The 23858-nt window shown below is 36.8% G+C and overlaps 1 protein-coding gene across 4 annotated transcripts; it reads left to right on the forward strand.

The window, feature by feature from the left end:
• The first annotated feature begins 304 nt into the window (after nucleotides 1-304).
• On the forward strand, nucleotides 305-23858 carry Proc-R (Proctolin receptor). 4 transcript variants are annotated; one of them, XM_070219353.1, is made up of 9 exons: nucleotides 305-369; nucleotides 1308-1509; nucleotides 17585-17983; nucleotides 19795-19967; nucleotides 21065-21181; nucleotides 21318-21605; nucleotides 22176-22414; nucleotides 22779-22982; nucleotides 23041-23858. In XM_070219353.1, exons 3-9 carry the CDS (start codon nucleotides 17772-17774, stop codon nucleotides 23467-23469), a joined length of 1662 nt encoding a protein of 553 aa, XP_070075454.1. In that variant the 5' UTR covers nucleotides 305-369; nucleotides 1308-1509; nucleotides 17585-17771; the 3' UTR covers nucleotides 23470-23858. The 4 variants fall into 4 exon arrangements, with proteins under 4 accessions (XP_070075454.1, XP_017013816.2, XP_070075456.1 ...); XM_017158327.3 differs by having other exon boundaries at nucleotides 310-369; nucleotides 1234-1509; XM_070219355.1 differs by having other exon boundaries at nucleotides 344-375.

Consider the following 23858-nt stretch of genomic DNA (forward strand, 5'->3'; position numbering starts at 1 on the left):
AAAAGCTCTATAACTGCCACCTGTAAGAATTTCCCAGAATCTCCCATTCCACGTTCTTTAGCTGTTAATCAAGCGGATCTGAGGAGATCGCAACAGACCATTCATTTATCATTCGCTTAAATGGCGGTCGTGTCGCTAGCGGTATGATGAAGATATTTTCTTTTTCTTTTCCGTTTTCTTTTTCTTTTTCCCCGTGATGAGATGAGACCCACGCGCTGTTCGCCCTCGCCTTTGCCTTCCCTCTCGCTCGTACACCTGCCCCGATGTCTGGCCGTATGGCCGATATAGCCGATTGGGGAATCAGTCTCCTCGCGATGCTCTGGCGTTGATCTTCGCCGATCCGAGATCCTCTCTCTTCCCCAATTTCGGGTGTGTGTGCGTGTAAATAAAATATATTTTTTTAAATTATTTTTATTTGGTGATATAAAAAGTGATATAAAAAAGTGTTATTTGAAAACAAAATAATTAATATAAATAAAATATAAAATATAAGCGGCAATAATAATTTGATTTAAATAATTTAAATACTCGCATTTAGAAATAGGTTAATTCAATCGCTAATAGATAAAATAAATAATAAATAGATATTCTAGATAGTACATATAAAAAACCATTTAATTTATTATTTCCATTTAAATAGACACCATTAGATTTTTTATATAAAATACTTATAGCTTATATATAAAAAAAGCAATCAACATTTGAAATTGTCCAAATGAATCCTTACCCATTAAACAGTTTAATTTAATTTATATGCCAAAAATTAAATGACACATTAAATTATGGCGACAGTAAAAACGCATAGAAATCAACTGGAATAAACGTCAACTCGCATAACACAATCAAATATAATAATCAATTCCGTTTTTATCATAATATCTGCTGATTCCGATGACTGCACATTTGATCGGTTTTGAGCCTTTATTTAGATGCAAATATTTTGCATTCCAATTGCTATGATGCCTTTTTATTGCCACCTTTTTCCGTTGTCCCATCATTTCGGCCGGGCTTTTGCGTGAAAAAAACTACGAAAGCCCAACGGCGAGTGTCAAACAATTTTCATTTGAATTTTTTCTTCGTGCTTTTAGTTTTTTAGACCTCTTGTTTGGTTTCATGCTGGTTTTCTACTTAGCACACGAAAATGTATGAGAGCTGCTCTCTAGCTTCCTCCAAAGTTGCTTTATTTATTTTTATTTTTGAATACACGGTTTCTCGCTTGCGACACAAAAATAGTGCAAAATATTCCCGTTGGCTTTATTTGCTCATTTCTCTCATTTGGTTTCAATTGTTGACAATTGTGATGCCAGTGAACTGCAAAAATATGGAAAATTTTAAATTGAAACCCCATAAAAATATGTGAAAATGTTTGAATACATTAATTAATACTCAGTGACCAAGAACATAAAAGCATCTGTAATTGATGGATTTGCTGGCATGACCGAAATATAATTAACAGCAAAAACAATCGGCGAAAAAACAACAGTCAACAGAACAACTTTATTATTCCAGGTATTAATTTAATTAACATTAAAATCAGGTGAAATAAAGTTTTTATAATTAAATTTAGTTTTTAAAAATACAATGAAATGAAATATAATAAAATTTAAAAAGCCAAACAATTAAATTTCATTAAAAAGGAATTTATTTCAGATATATTAAGAACAAATGAAACCTTGTAAGAAATATCTATTGCAGAACATATTCTTACCCATTATTATTTTGAGCTCATCTCTTCGTGATCTTAACTTATTTAAATATTTCTTTCCGCCAATATATTTGAATATCTCTTGAGTATCAAGTCGAGAGCTGATCAAATACACTCAAATCAATTGAATTGTTTTGTGCGCTCTTCAAGTGACACACTTGAGCAGAATTTTCGAAAGATCATTCAGAAACATTTGGTAAAAATACAAATATACCCTCTGGCCGGCATTTGCACAAACGTATATATATATACATACAGGTATATAGTATGATCCAGGGCCAAGTCGAGTGGCATTTGTTCAGTATTTCCGCTACATTTGCATAGTCGGCGGGCGAGAAGAATTGGGTGGGTAAGGTGAACAGAATCGAGATGAAGATGCCACTCCACTAACCACTACCCACAAAGCCGATCAGAATATCCATTTCAATTTAAATTCCATCGCATCGCAAGAAATTTTCATTTTCATCTCCATTGGAGGAATGGGCTCCAGCCTCTGCGGCTAAAAAATAATGTGAAACACATGTGATGGAAAAATTAAGCCGCTTCGGGGCGTATGCAAACATGGCGTATACTCAACGCAATTGCCACAAGAGCCAGCGCAGCTAATCCGGCATCTAATAAATATAATCAAAATTGTTTGCCGCCGTCTCGAAGTCCCCAATTGAATAATTGAACAATCCAACGCGCTGGCGTTTTTTCCTCAACTTTTTTGTTTGAATCTCCTCAAAGAAGATCTATTCATTCGTTTTGGCTGTGGGATCGGAAGAACAAACTGGTTGGGTTTGATCTTGGAATGTAGATCAAGGTGCAGGAGCCCTGTTAATGCTGATTTATGCGACTTAATAATGTAGAACAATGAGTCTTTGTTTTAGGTAATTTATGGATTCTGTTCTTTGGGTTTTCGGAAACTGTAATAAGTAATTAAATCATTTGCTACCTATATATTTTTTGCAGGCTTTAAATGTATCTTTATAAAAACACTAAAAAAATGGTCTAAAGTTATAATATTTAAAAACTTATACTTCCGATGATTCGTATTGATTTTTGCATCTATTTTTTATTTTGTATATGCATTTAAAAAATTTGTCATATTTTAAATTTCTTACTTATATTTTCGCAATGTTTTTTCCCATCTTTTTTAAATTTAAAATGATTTATTTAAATATTTATTAAAATAGATACATTTATAAAACTAGTGATTGTTGAAGAATTATGCCCTGATCTTCGCAATGTTTATGTTCTACTGCTTTTCCCCTATTCTTTTACTTTTTGCCCATCTTTTTCGGCACGATTTCCTATCTGCCCTCTTCGGCGATGAAAAAAATAAACTGATGACGCGACCTTGGGTTAAAATAGATTTTTATGCGCAACATTTATATTTATTTATTTTGGTTTCCATTGGACGCGATCGCCGCACGTCACCAAATGCCAAGCAATTTGAATATTTTTCATCTGAATTTGTTTCGATGCCGCTCCTAACCCCTTTAACACCCCGCGCACCCCCTTAACCCATTGAAACTGTTGGCCAAGAATGCAGCTGGTATCGAGCGTACGGAGATAAGATCTCTGAATTCAAGTGGAAATGCATTTACATTCCCCAAGCCAAGTGCAAATTTAAATCAAATGAGGCGGTCAGCAAATTGAAATTAAATTGCCAGTGGAAGGGGATGGCGCAAATTGTGAGATAAAATGCTCAACGTATCGCTGGATGCTGAAACATTTTCAGCCGCAAATCAATAATTTTTAATGCCTTTTTCCTTTTTCCATTGTTTGGAGGCCGATTCTCTTGTAAATATAAAACGAAAATCTGCTCAAATGGCCAGCGTTGGCTATTATTTCTTTTATGGATTTTTAATTGGAAGCTAGCCCGCAATTGATCAGAAAAATCTAGTCATAAACATTTATTATTGCAAGGTTATTAACTTTGTGAAGCCAGTAAAGGAAATTTTAAAATAAAAAATAAAATACCATTTGACTAAAATTTATAATTAATAAACAAATAAAACAGCATTTTCTGTGACGAAAATGTGCGTATAAAATTATTATGAAAATGACAAAATTCCTGACAATTAGTCAACCACACAAGGCAGGAATAACATTTCGGCCGCATGTGAATAAAGCCATAAAAAGTGGATTAAATGGTAGAAATAACTGAGGCAAAAATGGGGCAAAATGCGCATAAATGCATTTAAGAGAATGACAATATTATTTATTTAATTTGTTTTGCTCATACCAAAAATAGAAACCGAAAGGAAGACGGGCAGAAAAGACCAAGAAATGAAAACCGAATCACGAAAATCGAGAGGCGAACGTGACAAAAAGATACAGATACACAAAACCAGAGACAAACTAATGATTCTAAGAACAACAGAGGAGTGAAAACCCAAATAAAGAGCAGCAAACGACGCACAGATGACAGAAAATATCAAATCAAATGCATTCGGCTGGCAGGTGAAACATGACAGCAAAGATGGGAGGAAAATAAAAGGGGTGAAGGGGAAAAGCCATATCCATTAGGCTATGGACACTGAATCAGCAGCCGTCTAATGACGAACCCCTCAACCAAAATAAACAGTCGAAAAAGCGAGAGGAAGTACTAAAACCTCTGACAGCCCAATGCCGTTTGGCAATATCTCTTAGCCCCTCAGAGAAAAAAAACCAGGGAAATCGGAACAGCAGGGAAAAGTCTTCGGAAAATGACTCAGCCAAAGCGAATTATCTACAGGTACCTAATACAACAGCGACGGCAAAAATCTATTATAATTTTGACAGTCGAGTTCCGTTTGGAACACAAATATCTTTTACGCACTTAACAAAAATTTGTAGCAAAAAGAGCGGCAAGTAAACTCATCAAATTAACGGCCAATAAATACGTCATTCAATTGCAAAATAAATAAATAAAATTTGCAGTTGATTCAATTTTTGTTTAATTTATTTCTCAATTGAATTCCGAATTTATTGCCTATTAATTTCATGAGTTTTCTTTTCCAATAATCGTTAAAAATTAATTGCAAACAGACATGGAAGCCATATTAATTATTAATGATCTTCTTAAACACCATTATTTTAAATTTGTATAAGAAAAAAAAAAACAAATGGTTTTAAACCCGATTATTTATTTTTCAAAAATTTAATTATACTTACAATGGTTTTTATATTGAAAAATTACTTTTAAATAATAACATCTCGGTAAGTGTCCCAATATTAGACCATTTTTCGGCCCAATTTTATGGCAAGAGCTCTTTTGGCCATTCATCTCACGTAATTTGGCTGAATATCGAATGGCCGGCGATAAAAATGCATTGAGTCAAATGGCAAAATGGAAAATTGAAATGCAATAAGGCACTAAACGTTAAGCATTAAATAATTGACATGTCCATGTCGCTTGGCAAACAAAGCGCATATCAAATTAAATGCTAACCACCGCGTTCATTTTTGGGGCTATACATATATAAGTATACCTACAGATGTCCACGTATGCCCCAGCTATACCATATATATACGGACATAGCCATGTCGCAGCACGTGCGGGGCTTAAAAATTGTACATATTTCAGATTTCAGAAATGAAAATGAAGCGAGCGAAAATTTATGAACGTGACGCCCACGAATTTCCCCCCTGCCTCCCTTCGGCAAACACTAGACTCTAAAATCGCAGCATTAATTGATTAATTATGCAAATTCAAATGTCATGCTGACAAAAATATGAAAACTCGGTGCGTTTAACCCGCCACCACGGGCAATCGTTTTGAATGGCCGCAAAACAACATTACAAAGTGAGCAAGACGGACAAAAAATGCCTTTGATAAATGTGAAGCAGTAATACTCTGGATTTCTTTCATTTTATTGGCATTTATATGCTTTCTGCGGTTGAATTTGTGAAAGAAAAATATTAAGATTTGCGAAATTTATATGACAATTTCCGGTTCTTTGATGTTTAATATATTTTCAAAAATGTATACACACTACTATTAAATTGAAAAACATTTTTTCTATACTCGGTAGTAAATAAAGTCTTTGATTTAATACGAAATGCATATTTTGTCTTATACTTAGTTTTTCTTAAACAAACTAAAGTTTTGCGAATCTCTTATTATTCTTATTATTCTCAGTGTTTTTAAAACAAACTCAAAAATATGTTTGTAATTAAAAGAAACTATTTTTAAATCCCAAGTTTACCATCTGTATTCAATTAATCTTCTTCTAATAGGAGAGTAACTGCCGGTCTCCGTCCAGAAAACGAGAGAAAATCCACATAAAAAAGGCAAACAAACACTGGAAAACTGAATGAGTGTAGGAAAATGTTTGCCGAAGCCGTCAGACATTTAAACATAAACAAACAGGCTGACACACGCACACTAATTAAGTGCCCGTCGTGCCTTGTGCCGTGTTCACCTGTGCGTATACGTAATTAATGCCATTATAATCTCTTACGCATAATAAGGTAAACAGGGGTAAAAACGGGCAAAAAATTATACAAAAATGAGGATACAAAATGGGGGCCAAGTATTTTATTAATTGTCACCGCATTCCTTTCCATTTCGAGCCCACACGTTCGTTGCCTGTTATTTTCATTGGATTGAATTTCATATATTTTGCCACCGGTGCGTATGCGTAATTTTCATTTTAGTAATGTCACATCACAACACAAAAACAAAAAAAGGCAATAAGACGGAAAATCGAATAATATCTGGCGAATTTTTCTTCCCTGTTTAACTGGCGCTAAAAATACACAATTTTTAATTCTGTTTGCTTCCATCAACACCTTTTGGCCCGCACACCAATTTTTCCCGATGAAAGCTTACAAATATTTGCAATTCGTGTTTATTATTTCTTTTGGTTTTTCGCTGGTTTTCCTCGTGTCTGGCTGACCATTTTTATGAGCTACATCACAAAATGCTGTTTTCCACGGCGCCCTGTATACTTATTGTTTATAAACAAAATGCCCAATTGACTGCCAGCCAAATGATGGCTAAATAATAATAATAAATAGCTTTCAGTGCTATGGAAACACGGCGTGCAAATGGATTGAGCTAAATTCTGTGTATGTTGACCACATGCAAAATCCAAGAAAATAATGGTAAACTAAACAAAGGGCGCATTCGAATGGCAAAATGACAGGTGTGTGGTGACAATGCGATTCTACTGAATCCTATTTACAATTCCAAGTTATTTCTGGGAATTTCAGCTACGCCGGAATTGTAAAATAAATCCGAAGAGTAGGAAAAGCAATTTAGAAGGCTTTTTTGTCGCTTGGTTAAATGTTTTTATTAAATTCTGGTTTTTGATAATAATAATAATCCTTGGATTTATTAATTGTCTTTATTTAAATGCACATTTTTTATTTAAAAATATGGGAAAAATTTGCAGTATTTTTTCGATAATTTGACTAAAAAATAAAATATTAAAATACAATGAATTTTATTTAGTCATTTTTAAATCCGGCATTTTTAAATATTCATTCCAAGTTTTGTAAAACGAGGTCACCGGCTCGAAGTGATGATAAACGAACAAACTTAAAATTGCCCAAAAATAAATCCATTAATAATCATCAGCAGGGAAAACAAAAGAGAAAAGCAGCCGAAAAAGTGAATAAAATAATAATAAAAACCTTTTAGCATATCCATGGCAATCCCCCGAGCTAATGAGGCGGGGAATCCCCAGACCTCCAGCCCCGCCCCCTCCTTAACGCCCCCTTTTCCGTTTTCCACACTGCTTTCAGCTTGAATAACAGACAACACTGTTGCCAACTTGTTTTAGTTTGTTTCGTTTTTTTTTCATATTTTCTTTATTTTTTTGTTGTTATTCGTTACGGAGTGGAGCATGTGCAACAATGTTTTTATTTTGGCTGAGCTTATTTTTAGTTACTTTTTGTTGCCTTCGCTGAGCGAGAGAAATAACTTTCTAAATAAACGCAGCGCAGTTAGCAACAATGGAGGCACCCATATATACCATGCCATACAACTTATATATATTTTTATATATATAAACACTTTCCGCTTTTGCTGTCTGCGCATTTTCGTGACGCTTTTCCACTTAAATGTATTTGTACTTTTATTTTCATTTTCATTTTTATTTCCCCTCGTCGCGTGGCAAAGTTTTCTCCTTGCAGCATTTTCATTTTATTGCCGCGCAGATTAGAGTTGCAAAATTGTTAAATTTTCATTCCAATTCCGGTCTTAATTTCTTTTGGAGGTGGACAAAAACGCCTCAAGTCCTTAGGCCAATTAATTGACAGCGCAGAAAAGATAATGGCGAATAAATAAATGCTTGGTTAACCACTCGACAACATAAATAATTGTGAGTAATTGCGAGTAACGCAACTAATGGAATTAAGTCAACTGGCAATCCGCAATTTCACAACTTTCAGGCAATCCGGAAACAATTTGTTTTTAAATAATGTAATTATGAAGAGAACAGGAAGGAATCTCAAAATGGACAATTTACTTTATAATGAAAAGAAATGATTTACACAAAAAGTTTTGGTTGCAGAATATAATTAAAAAAAGGACAAGCGTAGAAAAATATACCGAGGTAAATGACTATTAAAACAGAGGAAATAATTGTATAAAAGTACCGTTTGCCACAAAAGTTCTCGTACCTCTATTTACTGATAACTTGCTTAATTAATTTTCGATTTGCTTATTGTTATAAGTGCACATTTACGCATAATTAAATGGCCTTTGGCCAGTTTTGTTTAAACGAAACCATCAAAACTTAGCATTAATATTATTGAAATTTGTATTTGTAATATTATATTTCTGTATGGAAATTGCCATTGGCAAATGCTTCATGTGTTTTTCATAAATATGTGTATTAAAGTTTAAAGTTAGCTGCCGCTCTCTAAAGTGCCTATTAAATGTAATACATTGTTATCTATTTCTGCCTTTGAAATTTTAAACTGCAATTAAGAAACTATTAAAAAATTAGTTTCTAGCATTATGGGTATTTATTCTAACAGACATAAATGGTTTTGTTTTGGAGGAATTTATATTTTGTGTCAGTTTTTAAGTGGTCATAAAATTGTGTTAGATTTTAAATTTGTTGAGTATACCTCTCAAATTACATTGGTTAATTAAAATATAAGACAACTAATGTTATTTGGCAGAAAATGTGTTATATTGAATATATGACAGTTTAAGTATTTGTATATTTCTAATAAAAATTCCTATTTTTTTTCCATATTCCTCATAAATTGTAATATTGTTATAATATTTAACCGCTTGGTTAAAGCGGTTTAATGCGCTATGGGAATATCTCTATATATATTCTATGCTGTACGCCGGCGGAGTCGCAGCGGAACACTTGGCGACAAATTCTAAACGTTGTCGCCGTGGCCGTTGGCGCCATCAAATTATGCAACGCGTTCTGCAGCGTCACGTGTTTCCACACAACCAGCTGCAGTGGCGGCGTTATAAAATTTAATTAATGCAGCCGAGGGGACGCTGGAAAGGCTGATGGGGGGCGGTGAAGGGGCGGTGCAGGGGCGGCCCAAGAAACGGGATAAGCTCTCGCAGAGATGATGGTCCTAAAGGCTTTGTCTGTTGCTGTTGTTTTTGGGCCAGGTGGAAGGCGTAAGGCATGAGTGCACTGCGAGAAAAAGATTGTGGTTTAATAGTCATTTTCTGGATAATTAGTTAACCACTTTATCCTAAACATCTTAATGTGAAAATTGGCGGTTAATTTTTAGTAAAAACATGAATTTTTCCTTTCGCTTCTTTGCTGTTACTTGGCCAACAATGTTCCTACACCAAAAATTCATACTGTTTTGAACAGATAACAAAATATGAAAAAAATGCATAACACCTGTCGTGTGATTTTGGAAAAATAAAATTTTCGCCAATTTTAAATTTTTTTATAAGGGGGTACCCCATGTTTTTTTGCAAAAAATGGCAAAAAAATAAAATGTCCAGGTTTAAATGCTGATCGATTGGAAATTTAATAACGAGTTCAGAGAGCTATGACAATCCATATTTGGATTAATATTTCCATTGCTTCAATCAAAAAGCGAAACAAAATGGATACAAAAATAAAATGTCCAGGTTTAAATGCCAATCAACTGGAAATTTAATATTTATTATTTGATTGGATTAGCAAGCTATTTTGTCAATATTTTTCTAAGTGTACACCCCATCCCGTTGGCACCCCTTTGGCTCAAACGCTCTGGACAGCTGTAAAGTGCTTTGTTAATTAGCAAACTGGCGAGGAACAAGGAGCAGAAACAGCAGCAGGAGCAGGAGCAGGATCAGCAGAAGGAGCAGGAGTCCTGAGTCGCAGCTGTAGCTGCCTGCTGGCAATAATTTGCGCCCGCAAGTATGCAACACATTTTGCCACGGCATGCGTGTGTCAGTTAGCGAGGGTGTGTGTGTGTGTATGGGTGTGTGCTCCTGCATGTGTGAGCGTGTGTGCGCCTGCATTGTACTTCGCACACTATTTGTCAATGTCAGAAGGGATTCGCAGCTACTTCTGCTTCACACGCTCCTAAATTTCATCGCCCTGCGAAACCAACGTGTTGGCAGCTAAAACACCTTCAATCGCCATCTCTGTGTAATTGAGCAGAGATAGATCTTTATTGGTGACCCAAAACTTAACAGCTTGAGCTTCCGATTCGAACAATTATCACTGATCTTAAAGTGTATTTTCAAAAGAAAAGTCTCTGATTTATTTTGGTGACTTTCACTGTTATTTTTTATTTTACCAGTTCCGTTTCTGCAAAAAGGTGACCCCGAATTTCAATTTGGGTTCTTTTGACTTAAAATAATATATCTCCACAAGTTTTTGCATGTTTTCTAAATAATGTGCATTCGAATAGTTTAATTATGACATCATATTGGAAAATGGTTACCCAAAAACCGCCCTTTAAAAAGTTAAGCATTCTGAATCCTGTGATTATAGGTGACATATATAAAATAGGTGACCCCGATTTTCAATTTAAACTCTTTTGAGTTAAAGTTGGGGTTTGTTTTCTAAATTGTGTATTCGAATTGCAAAATGGTGACCCAAAACGGCACCTTTAAAAGTTAAGCATGCTGAATCTTGTGAATAGTTTTCCTCGTGGATAGCCGAAGGTCATGAGTCTTGTGGGCAGCTGAAAAGTCACGCCTCCATCGAGTGCGTTAGCCTGTTTTTGGTTCGCTTCAGCGACATTTCTCGCTGACCCCCATCAATCGCCGGACCCTCCGTTATAACCACACTCCCAACCAAACAACCCCCACTGAAAACCACCACCCCCCACCCGCATGGAAGCCTGCCCCTGGCTGGCATGTGGCGTAACGTGTTAATCGAGAGGAGCGCTCAAAGCGTCGCTCATTTGGTTTTTCATTGCCGTTGACGCGCTTTCTCCATCAATGTGGCTTGATTTTGTGGCAGCTCCGTAAGCGTTGCCAGAAAGGGGGCGTCAAGGGGTTAGGGGTGCGGCTACAAGTGCCTTTGGCATCCATCAATGATGCAACAACAGGGACTCCCGGCGAGCTCGCTGATTAGCCAGGCCCAAGTGGCCACGTTGAATTCGCATTTAAGGGAAATTTCCACCGATTTCAAGAGTGGCAGGCTCAAAAAGTCAATAAACACATAAAAGCAGATTATTTGGGGAAGGAAGGACATCTAAGAATATGTTATTTTACATTTTTTTTAACGTTTAAAAATTGAATTTTATTTTTTGTATTTTATGATTATTATATTTTTTCTTTTAAGCTTATATTCAAGAAACTCTGATTGACTGAAGGTCCGAAAATAAATTCGTGGAGGTGCACTTTTCCAATTACATTTCTGTATTTTTCGCCAGGCAATAAAAAAAATCTGTCGTAAGCATTATATTTGCCAGTTAAATATATATCAAGTTAATATGCCGCACAAACACACACACAGGCAGGGCCAGGATGCTTTTGATATGTGTTTGTATGAGTGCGTGGCGTGTGTGGGGGCGCCCTAAACTATGCAACACATTTGCATGTTTGTGCGACGCTTTTTTTTTGTATTTTGCCCACTACTACTGCTTTCTTCGCCCTCAGCTCTCTGATACGGCTGATATGGCCTGTCTGCACCCCCTGCCCCTGCCCCTTCCCCCGGCCCCCGGCCCCTGGAAAAATGAAAGGCTGTGGGCGTGGCTGGTGGAAGATAGAGAGCAAAAGCGCAAAGCGCAGCGCGTTGTGAAATGCAAGCGAATTTGCATAGAAAATAGACAGTTTGGAAAATTGCATTCCATGTTGATAACTTAAGGCCCCATTGCAGGCCCCGCTTTTCCCACTTTTCCCACTTTTCATGCACCTTGCATTCTGGCCACCCCATTTTCCACCCGCCCGCCTTCCATCCCCTCCTTTGGCGGCGCTCTTAAACATTTGCCAGCTGCAATTGAAAACGAGCTTCAAGCACGCAACGCGTGTGCATAAATAACTTGTTTAAGTTTTATGGCAATGGACGTTGGTCCTTTCCGCCGGATCCCATCACCCACGGTTATCCTGCTCCGAAGTCCTACAGAGGAAAAAATAATCGATTCTGTTCAATAAGGTTTGATTTCATTTCAAATATAACTGCTGGACTGTACTTAAATTTGAATAACATTGTAATTAATGTCGAATGAAAACAAACAGCGTTTATGTTTATTTAGAAATTTTTTTCATAATTTCATGAGTTCAATTTAAAATGTGTATAATCAAATATTTTAATATTAAAATATTGATGTTTGAGAAAATATTAAATATTTTCACACACCAAAACAATATTCTGTATTACATAAGATATTTTCGTATGAATATTTATTAATTGCAGCTTGAGGACATAGCAGCAATAGCTACAAATAATGTATAGGTCATAGGAATTTTATATTAACCATTTATGATTTATTTTTTAATTTGACAAAAAAATTGTTTTATTTTTTAAACATTATTTTTGTAATTATTGCAGTAATACAAATTATAAATAAATGTTTCCAACGACTTCAGTTTCCAGTGCATTTTTTTCATTAAGTTTTAAGCTTTGATTTGACAAAAAAAAATTGTATTTATTCATTATTATTTCTTTAATTAGTGCAGCAATATAAAAATCTTTTTCTGTGTATGTTTTTTTGTAGTGTATATGTGTGCTTGTCACACGATTTATAAATGCTTGGCAGGGGACTTGCCATTGCACTCGGACCTGGTCACACCTTGAGCGAAATGCAATTTTGTCTGCCAAGCCAAGGCATCATCAAAAAAGAGAGGACCAGCCGGAGGGGGGAAAAAATCTGGGGTCTGACGACGATGTGAGATCGGGGGAAATGCAAGTTGATGGGCTGTCACGACAATGCTGCACCTTGGCCTCAACCCGGACAACCGTCATCCGTATCCCGATCCGTATCCCTCTTAGTCCTCGGGTCTTCCCACCAGTCCCGGAGCCATTTTTTCCCCATTTCCACACTCACCGCAAAAGTCGGACTGCGACGAGACAGAACTTGAAAATCAAATGCAAAAATACCTGAGGGAAACTGTACTTGCATATTTTTTCCTGCAGTTTTCCAAAGGGTATCGGGACCAAAAGAAAATGTGACCAACTTCTTTCTCAACTTGACTATTGGTTTTGTTTAATTATGAGTAATAAATTGATTTTCATAAGTTTGTTAAAAGATAAACCAATAAGGTTTAACCTAAGGTTAAACTTGTAAGTTTAGTTGAGGTTAAGCAGGGGCATATTTTAAAGGCAATATCTCAACAATTCACCAAGCTAGTGAAAACGATTTAATAGTTAATCTAAATCTCATAAGTTTGTTAAAAGGAGTTAGGTTTAACCTAAGGTTAAAATTTTAAGTTAAGATAAGGTTAAGCAGGGACATATTTTTTTAAAAGCGAAATAATTTTGTTACTTGTTAAAGTTTAAGACTTCATCTCAATTATTCACGAAGCTGATGGAAATGATTTTACAGTTAACTTCCGGTTAAACTAAGGAGTTATTTAATTTCCAGGGTAACCGTAAATCGTAACTGTTTAAACATTTGCAAACTTTGTTTTTTGCCGACGTTCTCAATGCCACAAAGTCGGTATAGTGTAGTTTAGCGCACTCGTTGTTGTAGTTAGAAGTAAAAGAAGAAGCTGTCGGAACTGCTGACCCCCTTCTGGGTTTTACCCTCTATACAGACCCCCTTCTCCAACTGCGAACTCCGCTCCTGTTTGTTTTGCCACAAAGGCTGCAATGGATGCCTTGGTTGCTGACTCCGAAACTCGGACCTAGGGTAACCTGATGGAATGACTGACTGTCCGACTGACTGACTGACTGAAGGACTCACTGACCGCCTTCGTCTGACTCTCGTCAGACTCTTTCCGTCTGACCATATCCCCCTCCTTCTGTCTGACTCTCTCCTACTCTTTCCAACTCCAAAGTGAGTGACTGGGCTGCCTTGTCATGATGCTGTTGTAACTATTTGACTTTATCTTGTTGCCGCTGCTGGTTCTGGGTAAACAAAATGCACTGGGGTTAAGGAGATGAAGTGCTGCCGGGCTGGGAAGACGGCCAACGATAAACAAAACCCAAAAAGCGTTGACTTGGCCCTCGTGGATTTATGCGGCCACTGGGCTGGCCATACACTGGGAAAAAAATTGGGGCCAAGGATAAGGTTTCTATTGCCAATAATTTTGGGAAAACTGAGAATACTCATCAAAAATTTATGAATAAATTCATTGACCAAAAAACAGTTTGATTTGATTTGATGTGGTATAAATTTAAGCTTCATATGCGGGCACCTCAATTCGATATGCTTAAATGGTAAACAACAAGCCAGTTCGAATTTCGAAAAAACTAAAATCATAAATTTGTTATAATAAATAATAAAAAACTCCCTTCTTCATATTTGAAGATACATTTTTTGAAGCAGCAGGAATTAAATAGGGAACCACTCCATAAATTTTCTTAGTGTACCCCTCCGTTTTTTCGCTCTCTTTCTTCCAGACTGGTTTTCAATTTAAACTTAATTTTAAATGTTGCTTAAATGCAACTTATTCTAATCAGAAAAAAACGCGGCCGCAGGCTTTTCTTTTTGTCTCTCAATTTTTTTGCTCTGGCTCCTTGGAGCCGGCCTTAAAGTCAGTTTGCCAATTAGGAGCAAGGCACATTTTTTGCAGGTGCTGAGAAAATGGCACACAGCCACTTGACTTGCCCAGCCTGCTCTTGTTGCTATTATTATTATTATTTTTGTTGTTGCCGTACCCACTGAGCCACTCACTAATTATGCAAAGGGAGGAAAAAAACTGGAAGAATGTAAGAATTTTCTGTTGCATCTGGCCGAACTACAAAAAAAAAGAAAGTGGAACGCGGCCTGGCAGCAACAAAAACCGAAGAGAGAGGAAAATCTGAAGAATTCAGCTTTGCTTTTTTCACACGTATCTGTCAACCGCGCAGGTGTGTGTGTGTGTGTGTGTGCTAATTTAGGCATCTTTTGTTGTGTCTGCTTAAATGACACATATACAAAAAGGGGTCCATGGACGAAAAGGAGGATAAGGCTATTGGATATTCCTAAAAGTGGCGTTCCCATTAATTTATAAAGTGAATTTTATTAATACACTTTTTATATAAGTATTAAATGTATTAGTATGCGTCACATATTTTAAAACCATATATAAATTATCTACAATTTAATTTAAAGTTATATATTTTCTTAATTTTTTCTTATCATTTGGCTACGTTATACATTTTTAAATATTTATAGTAAAAAAAATTCATGAAATTAAAACTTAAATCACTGCCAGATACTCATTAAATTTTGGGCGCCGAAAAAAATAATTCTGTTGCTTAAAAAAGAGATGTGTATAAAAACCGCTGGGGAAAACAACAACAAAGCAGGCTACAAAAAGGCTTTGTTTGCTTGCGGCTGCCACAACAACAACAACAACAACAACTAAGTACGGCCTGAGGAGAAGAAGAGCCGACGTATTGTAAAATGCAAAAAAAAAGAAGCGAAAAACAACAAAAATATGAGCCCGTTTTATTCCATTCCATTCCGTTCCACTCCGCGGCATTTTAGCCATATTCCGCCATTTTCCTCCCAGGCGCCGTTCATTCACGCATTCATTCAATTATTCAGTCAGCCAGCTAGTCATCTATTCATTCATTCATGCCCATTCATTCCCGCATTCATTCAACCATTTCCATTTTCATTCATTGATAACTGAGGCAAGAGCCTTACGAGTCCTGTGGCCTGCGTTTTATTTAAAGGCACAGATGGACTGCACTGCGAAAATGTGGTATATAAAAGGCGGATATATTTTATTATTTAATATCAATTTTACCAGAATGGCATTGTAAAAATGATATGCTTATAAATGCCAGAAATTTACCATGCGCATAAAGATTTGATCCCAGCGGCTTTTTTTTTTGTGTATCATATTAGTTCCATATTTAAAAAAAAAAAGTTTTAAGGAACGGAAAAAAAACTTAAATTAAACTTATAATATTTTACCAAAAAAGCTTAGATGAAAAAAATATGTTATGATAAAGATTTAATTTTTATTCAACAGATTTATACAGTCGAAACATTTAAAAACATTCTAACAAAGAACGAAGTGGAAAATCCAACCAACGTTGTTCTGTTTTAACGATCAATTAATGGGTACATTTTCTCGCATTCTCCAACTCTTTTTTAACCTTTTTAAACCTCTCAAATGTCATCAGATGTGGCCGGCGAAAATAAAAGCAATTTTTGTATTTTACCCTTTTTTGTTTGGTTTTCCAAAGTTCGCTTAATGCATCGAATATCGTTTTTCGGTTTTAGGTTTTTGTTTTCACTCACGTACGTGCAATATTTGCGAATTTCGAGGGGTGGGGACTTGACTGTGAATTTGCCACTTTTATTGTTTTTAAAACGCTTTCCAATTCCTTGCTCTTCTTTTGTCTGTTTGCGATTTTCTATTTCGCTCTATTTTGTTGCTTATGTTTTTTGTAGTTGCCCCCGCTGCAATTGCAATTTCAGTTTTATTTTACGCGCAATTTGTCTGCCCAGTATGTATGTGGGTGGTAAAAAAAGAGCGTGGGGGAAAAATCGTGGGAAAATCGGAGAATTGGTAGAATGGGTTGGGGCTGGGGTTTGTTGCAAACTGAAACAAAAGAAATAAGCGAAAAAGCCCCGAAATTGAAAACCAAATAAATAAGTGAACTTTCTATGCGGGTTCGGTTGGTTGTGTGTGCAAAATGTAATTCGAGGCAAATATTCGAGTGGTGGCTGCAGAAATCTGCAACAAACAGCTGGAAGACTGGGCCACAGGCCACATCCACCTACTCCTTTCTCTTATCTTCCCTTCTCCTTGCTCCTGGCCAACTCCTATCTGTATCTGTCCGATTGTTGGCCAATATCAATGCCAATCCGAGTTGGCCATAAATCATTCGGCGTTGTCGAAGGGAAAAAGAAACAGGGGAAACAGAAGGATATCGAATGATTAGCGTGAGAAATTATATTGCTACAAAGTGTTGATTTTCGCCTTGTTTATTTCCCCTAACTGGAACAACAATTGTGCATTTGGGGAGGTAGTATTTGCGATTCTTAAAAATGCAATTGTTTATCTTTCCGATTACTATTGATTTGGACTACAGAACTTGTGGAGCATTTATAAACAAAGTAATATATGTTTTCAAATGATTTTGACGATTATTAAATTATTCAAAAAGGTGTTAAACATGGGTGCCACAGAAAATATTTTATAAATTAAATAAATTTCATAAATTATAGAATTTTTTGTAAAAGTCTAAATGCAATTTTGTTTGGTTCAGTAATACCCACCGAAATGAAAAACAAATTTTTTAAATCGGATTAAATCGGAATGTTATAGGCAATATTTCCAGCTTCCTTAAAAATTTAAAAGTATCACATACCCTTATCGCATATTCCTAACTCAAGTTCTCTTTTTCTTCTATATTTTTCCAGAGGGCGTGGCAGTGGGCGTTTGTGTGTTTTGGCTGCTGACAAAAGTGCAATTGAAATCGGAATCGGAATCGAGTGGAGACGGGGAACATCGGGAAAACGCAACCGATACGGGCCAAACTCAAGTGGCCAGGATAGGCGGCGAAAAGAAGGAGTTAGCGGGTGGGGAGGCGTGGCAGCGGCAGCAGTCATGACAATGTCCACGACGTCGACTGCGACGCTGACTGAGGCAGCGGCAGCGGCAGCGGCAGAGGCGGCGACGCTGGGAAACGCGACTGTTGGCGAAATGTTTTCGGATGCGGATATGGCGGAAGTGCGGCATGTTGTCCAACGCATTTTGGTGCCGTGCGTTTTTGTTATTGGACTATTGGGAAATTCAGTGAGCATTTATGTTTTGACGCGGTAAGTGCACTTGTATCCCCCACACATGTCCTCCCCCTCCCCTTCCACCCCGTCCTCTTCCACCCCTCTCTCCATTTCGGTTGTTATTGTTGCTGGATTATAGCCCAGCCGATTTTGGGCGATGGGGTGGGCGTGGCCTTTAGGCACTGTTATTTTATGCATTCAATAGGGACAGAAAAAATGTCAAATAAGTAGAATGGTAAATAATAACTTGATGGAATTTTAAAGATATTTAGGATCAGAAATAGTAGGATATTTCGAAATATTTCATAAAATTGCATTATCATTTCGGATGATAATAAAATAGTTTTTATGATAAAAAATAGTATGGAAATAGTATAGTATAGCTTCAAAAATAAATACGGTTAGTTAAGAAAAAAATGTTTGCTTTTTATTTAATGGTATTTTTTAATTTCCTTAATTTAACGTTTGTCAACCATCTCGATTTTCTCTCTGTGCACCCAACTATATGTCCGTGTGCGAAACAAGTGGAACACGAATGAAGCAGCGAGCAGGTACGCAGCGCATTAAACACGACATTTAATTGTAGCCACCGCTGCACTTTAAAATCATTTCCACGCTGCCAACAACAAAAGCTATGGTAAGGACAAGTGCAACAACAACAATAACAATAACTGAAACAATAAGAGCCATTTTATGTGCCAAATGCAAAAATGCATCTCTCTTGTTATTTGTTGCTTTTGCTGTTGTTGCTGCTGCTGCCACACAGATAAGCAAAGTGTGTGAGTGTGTTTTTTATGTTTGCCGGAAAATATGCGACAGTTGCAAGTGCTCTGTGCGGCAAGCTGTCTGCTATGACACCATATGTGCATTTTCCGGGAAAACTGGGGAAAAGCTGCAATAGAAGAATGAAAATACTATTCCATTTCAAGGACTGATTATCCAGAAAAATATTAAATTTATACTACAAAAAAAAACACGCCAGGATCAAATCGATATGCGCATGGTAAAATTCTGATATTTCTACATTTATTGTTTTTATCATGCAATAATATAATGCCGCATATCAAGTTAAAATTGATCCACATAATATCAAATTGATCTCTTACAAATTTTGCTAGGTGTATATTTAAAACTTTTAAAGGAAATAAGTAGTAAGATCTTTAGAACATTTTTTTTAATTTCCTGAGTGGCAAAATATATTAGGTTTTCAGTTACAAAATAAATATATATCTTACTTACTTAATATATATCCTTTTATTAATTAATTTGCTAATGTTAAGGTAATTGCTAAATTGTGTTAAAAATAAATATAAGCTCACATCTATTGAAATATAAACACTGTCTAAATAGCAACTTTTGGGCTAATGGATTTATTCATTCTCAGTCGAACTCTTTTGAAATTTCAAGCAACCTGACTGCCATGAATGGCTTTTTAATTTAATGCTTTCATTCCTTTATATTGTTTTGTGAGAATACAAGGAAATTTAACTATTAGAGCTGCGGGCGATGCCAGAGAGGAAACTAAATGTTAACAGTTAGTTTTTATTGTTCATCTTTTGGCTTTATGACTGTGCCGACATTTGTGCGCATTTCGGAAAATGCCCAACGCCCACCCCCGACCCCCGGGGGAAATTCAAGCACCCATCCCCCTGGAATTTTCCAATGCCCCTCAACCCGTTTTGTGTTTTGCTTTCAGGCAATTTGCTATTTCAATTGGTGTTGCACTTGGCAGCGTTTTGCATTGTCCACCAAAATGGTTTGGCCTGATTTCGAAATGCGGCGAAAGCGAAAACCCACCAGAATAAACACAAATAGCAATTCTTTCCGATTCTTCTCGCCATTTTCAGAAAGCGCATGAGGTGCACCACGAACATTTATCTAACGGCCCTGGCCATCACGGATATTGCCTACCTGACCTGTCAATTAATCCTCTCGCTCCAGCACTACGATTATCCCAAGTACAACTTTAAAATTTACTGGCAGCTCTATGGCTACTTCGTCTGGCTGTGCGACAGTTTTGGTGAGTTTTGATAACTAATTTATATTAAATACCTTCGAAGGTGCGACAGAAATCACTTATAAAGGTGTCTAAAAGTATGCTACAATTTATTTTTAATCGATTTTTCTTCTTTTATTTAACTGCATACTTTAGGCATTTTTATAAGTGATTTACAATTTTATTTACTATTAAAATATATTAATAATACCTTCGAATATAATGAAGTAATAATAATAAACAATTTAATTCGACCTCGGTACATTATATATTTATTATAAATCGCTTTAAGAGAAAAAGCGTAAGTTTCGTGCTGTGAAAACAATTGCTTTTGGGGGGAAAAGAGTCCGAGTGCAGCGTTTGGAGAGCACCAAATGGAATGGTGTGGATTCCATAAATTCCCCAGTTCCCGGGTTAGCCCCTCCCTGATCCCCATGTCCCCGGATTCCTGGGACTGGCCCATCAATTCGAATTGCACCTGCGGCTGATGCTGCTGTTGTGCATCAATTTCATTGAGCTCTGCCAATTTACGAGGTATAGTTAGCAGCGCTTTCTGCGAAATGCCAGCGGTCAGCTGAGGCTCACTGCCATACGATAACCAACCCCCCTCTGGCACATCTTTTTTCCCACAATTTCCCGCATTTCCACCGACTTTTTCGCCCTCGAACAACCCAAACCCAAAGCGCTACTCATCAGCGGAGCACGGACGTCAATCGTTTAGAGTGCGCAGCGTTTTGAATAAATTGACAGCCCAGGCAGCGAATAAATTGGGGTGGGGTCAAAACGGGGTGGTCCGGGGGATTAACAGAGGAGCTACCGGTATTTATAATCCCAGAATACACGGAAAAAATGTATTATTAAAAAGGGAATATTTTTAGGGAATTTTCTGGCTCATTGGAGAAACCCTTTTAAATGGCTTTTTCTTACCAATTCCAATTTTGCGTAATGAATTTATATTACACTTGAATTTAAACTTTATCGTGAACGTTTGAATATTTCTTGTTTTTTACAATTGGATTATTTTTCCCACACTAGAAAATTTTTTCAAGTGCACCACTGATTGTGTCTATATTGTACTCACCACACCCATTCAAAATTGCTTTCTCTGTTTCTCCGGACAGGTTACATCTCGATTTACATAGCCGTGTGCTTCACCATCGAGCGATTCATAGCGATACGCTATCCGCTCAAGAGACAAACATTCTGCACGGAATCGCTGGCCAAGAAGGTGATAGCGGGTAAGTCTTATATAAATATTTATATTTAAATATGAAAGGATCTTAGTTTGAGCTCAAAATCGATACTATTAATCAGAAAAACAATAGCAATTTCTGATTGTTTATCGATAACACGCCTCTTCTTTGTCATCTCTAGCCGTGGCTATCTTTTGTTTGCTGTCCACGCTCTCGACGGCATTCGAGCACACAATTACGGTCGGCTGGAAGCAGATTGATGACGCCTACCAGCCGTGCAACCAAACGGTGGCCAACATCTCGCCCACGCCCCCGCCCTCCGCAGCGGCCACGCCCCCACTGGTCACGCCCCCGCTTCCCACGCCGGCGACCATTTGGCAATCGCAGGACCTTACAACGGAGTCGACCACCGCCGGCAGCTCAAATCTGCTCGCCGACTGGGGCAGCGGCAGCGGTGACGGAGAGCCAGGTGAGTGAGGGGGTCACTTTTAATGCACTCAGAAAAAAAAAATATATTATTGCAGTTCCGAAAGAAAGGTTTACAATAGCATTTTTGTCGGGGAAACTGTTTTAGTTTTTTTAACTACTGATTAATAAAATACTTTATTTTTCCAAAAATAAAAATAAGTTGAAGTAATTTTTATTACAAATTTACTAGGTCTAGAATAAAAGTATTAATTTAATACCCATCTTATTATATATTTGAAACTCTATAGTTTGTACAAATGTTTACTTTCTATGATCGGTTTTTTTCGGGGCTATATAAAATAATTTCTTATTTTATTCTAATTATAAAATTAATCACAATCTTACCTATAGTGAGTAAATATACATTTTTTTGTAATCTTTCTAGTTTTTAATAGCTTCTTTTGTAAAATCTAGTGTCATAGGCAAATGGACTTGTAGATTTTTCTTATAGTTTTTATATTCTTAAAATATTTTCTTTAGAATAAGATGTAAAATCTGTTGAATAATTATTTTACCCATCTTAGATTTTGTAAGAACTTTATATAATTTGAGATCTTTCCCTATTTTATAGACAACATTCCACGACAACGCCGTCACTGGCAGTCATCTGGATTTGTGACGCTTCCCACTCTGAGGAAAACGCTCGAGGAGCAGGAGCAGGATCAGGACGTGCAAGAGGGAGAGGGAGAGCTGGGGTCAAGGGTCACTGAAAGTTTACTGCAATTGTTGCGTCGCAAACGCAGCGCTCAAAACAGCAACAGCAACAATACGGATGCATTCGCATTTAATGTAACAGAATACTGTCAAAATGTAAGTAAAGTGTGCCGAGAATTCCGGGAATTTCCCTGGAGAGAGAGGGAGAATGAGGAGAGGTTAGCCACTAAAAAACATGAGGGGAGTAGAAGTACAAAGACTATGATGGATACGACTATAACTTAAACTCATTGTGCTTTTGGATTTTTAAAAGGGGGGAGTCTGGAAATTCATTTAACCTGTGAATTTGCAGTTTCTCAAATGTTTTTTATTAAGTAAAACTATTTGAAATTATTTTGCCCAATTAGTTTATCATATATATATCATATTTTTTTACTGTCTACTTATAAAATATCTCTAAATTTCCAAAGTTATTAATAATCGACTTGATATTAAAGCTATTTTATCCGTATTTTTTTAGGTGACTTTTTATAATCATGGTCTTTCGGAACTGGGCAAAGATGAGCTGTATAGTAATCTGTGGAACATGTTTACACTGCTGGTTTTCGTAGTGTTTCCCCTACTTTTATTGGCCACCTTTAACACCTTTCTCATTCTTCTGGTGCATCGATCAAAGAATCTGCGTGGGGATCTGACCAATGCGAGCAGCATAAGGCGCACAAAAGTGAGTTTAAAACTCGAGGTAAAAACAAAAAAATATCACTATGTTTTTATACCCCTAGCGGAAGTCAAATTCTGGAATTAAAGGCAGCGTTTCGCAGGAGAACCGAGTGACGATCACATTAATTGCCGTGGTGCTTATGTTCATAGTTTGTCAACTGCCGTGGGCGATTTACTTGGTGGTGAATCAGTATATGGACATTCAAGTTGGAACTCAGGTGGTGGCGGGAAATGTTTGCAACCTATTGGCCTCCCTTCATGCGGCCTCGAATTTTTTCTTATACTGCGTGCTGTCCGATAAATATCGAAAGACGGTACGTGAACTAATTACCGGATATCGCTATAGACGTCGACATGCCCGGAATAATACCAGCCTATATGTGCCCCATACGACGACTACACTGACCCAAATAAATGGGGACCACTATGGTAGTAATTATGGCGGAGCCGGAAGTCGCCGAAATCGCAATACAAATCGCCTGATAGCGTGAATAATCGCGAATATTTATATAAATTGTATACTGGTTGAACTCCATGAGTAGAGTTAATCTCCCTTTTGTGAGATTCTCGGCAGAAAAAAGGCTTTAAATTTGCCAGCAAATCATTACGGAATCACAAGTGACTCGTTTAAATCAAAAGTGATTCTATCTAAGCGTGTGATTTGCAGAAAATTTAATTTGTTATATCAATCGATATCTATGTATATCTCTATCTCTCTCTATATATATATATATATTACATAACATACATTGTGCCATAATGTGATGATTATAGATTTATGCTAGTTAACCTAAACGTAATTGTTGTCCTAAGTACTAAACGCATCAAATCAAATACACGCAAAATACACACACAAATAAACAAAGGCCCATTGGAGAGT

The sequence above is a fragment of the Drosophila takahashii genome, chromosome X (assembly GCF_030179915.1).
Source record: "Drosophila takahashii strain IR98-3 E-12201 chromosome X, DtakHiC1v2, whole genome shotgun sequence".
NCBI lineage: Eukaryota > Metazoa > Arthropoda > Insecta > Diptera > Drosophilidae > Drosophila > Drosophila takahashii.

Bases quoted from the DNA above. Each gene is read 5' to 3' on its own strand.
- Proc-R (XM_070219353.1), top strand. From the start codon at position 17,772: ATGACAATGTCCACGACGTCGACTGCGACGCTGACTGAGGCAGCGGCA. The intron at 19,968-21,064 runs GTGAGTTTTGAT...TTCTCCGGACAG, and splicing joins CTGGCTGTGCGACAGTTTTG to GTTACATCTCGATTTACATA. The intron at 21,182-21,317 runs GTAAGTCTTATA...TGTCATCTCTAG, and splicing joins GGCCAAGAAGGTGATAGCGG to CCGTGGCTATCTTTTGTTTG.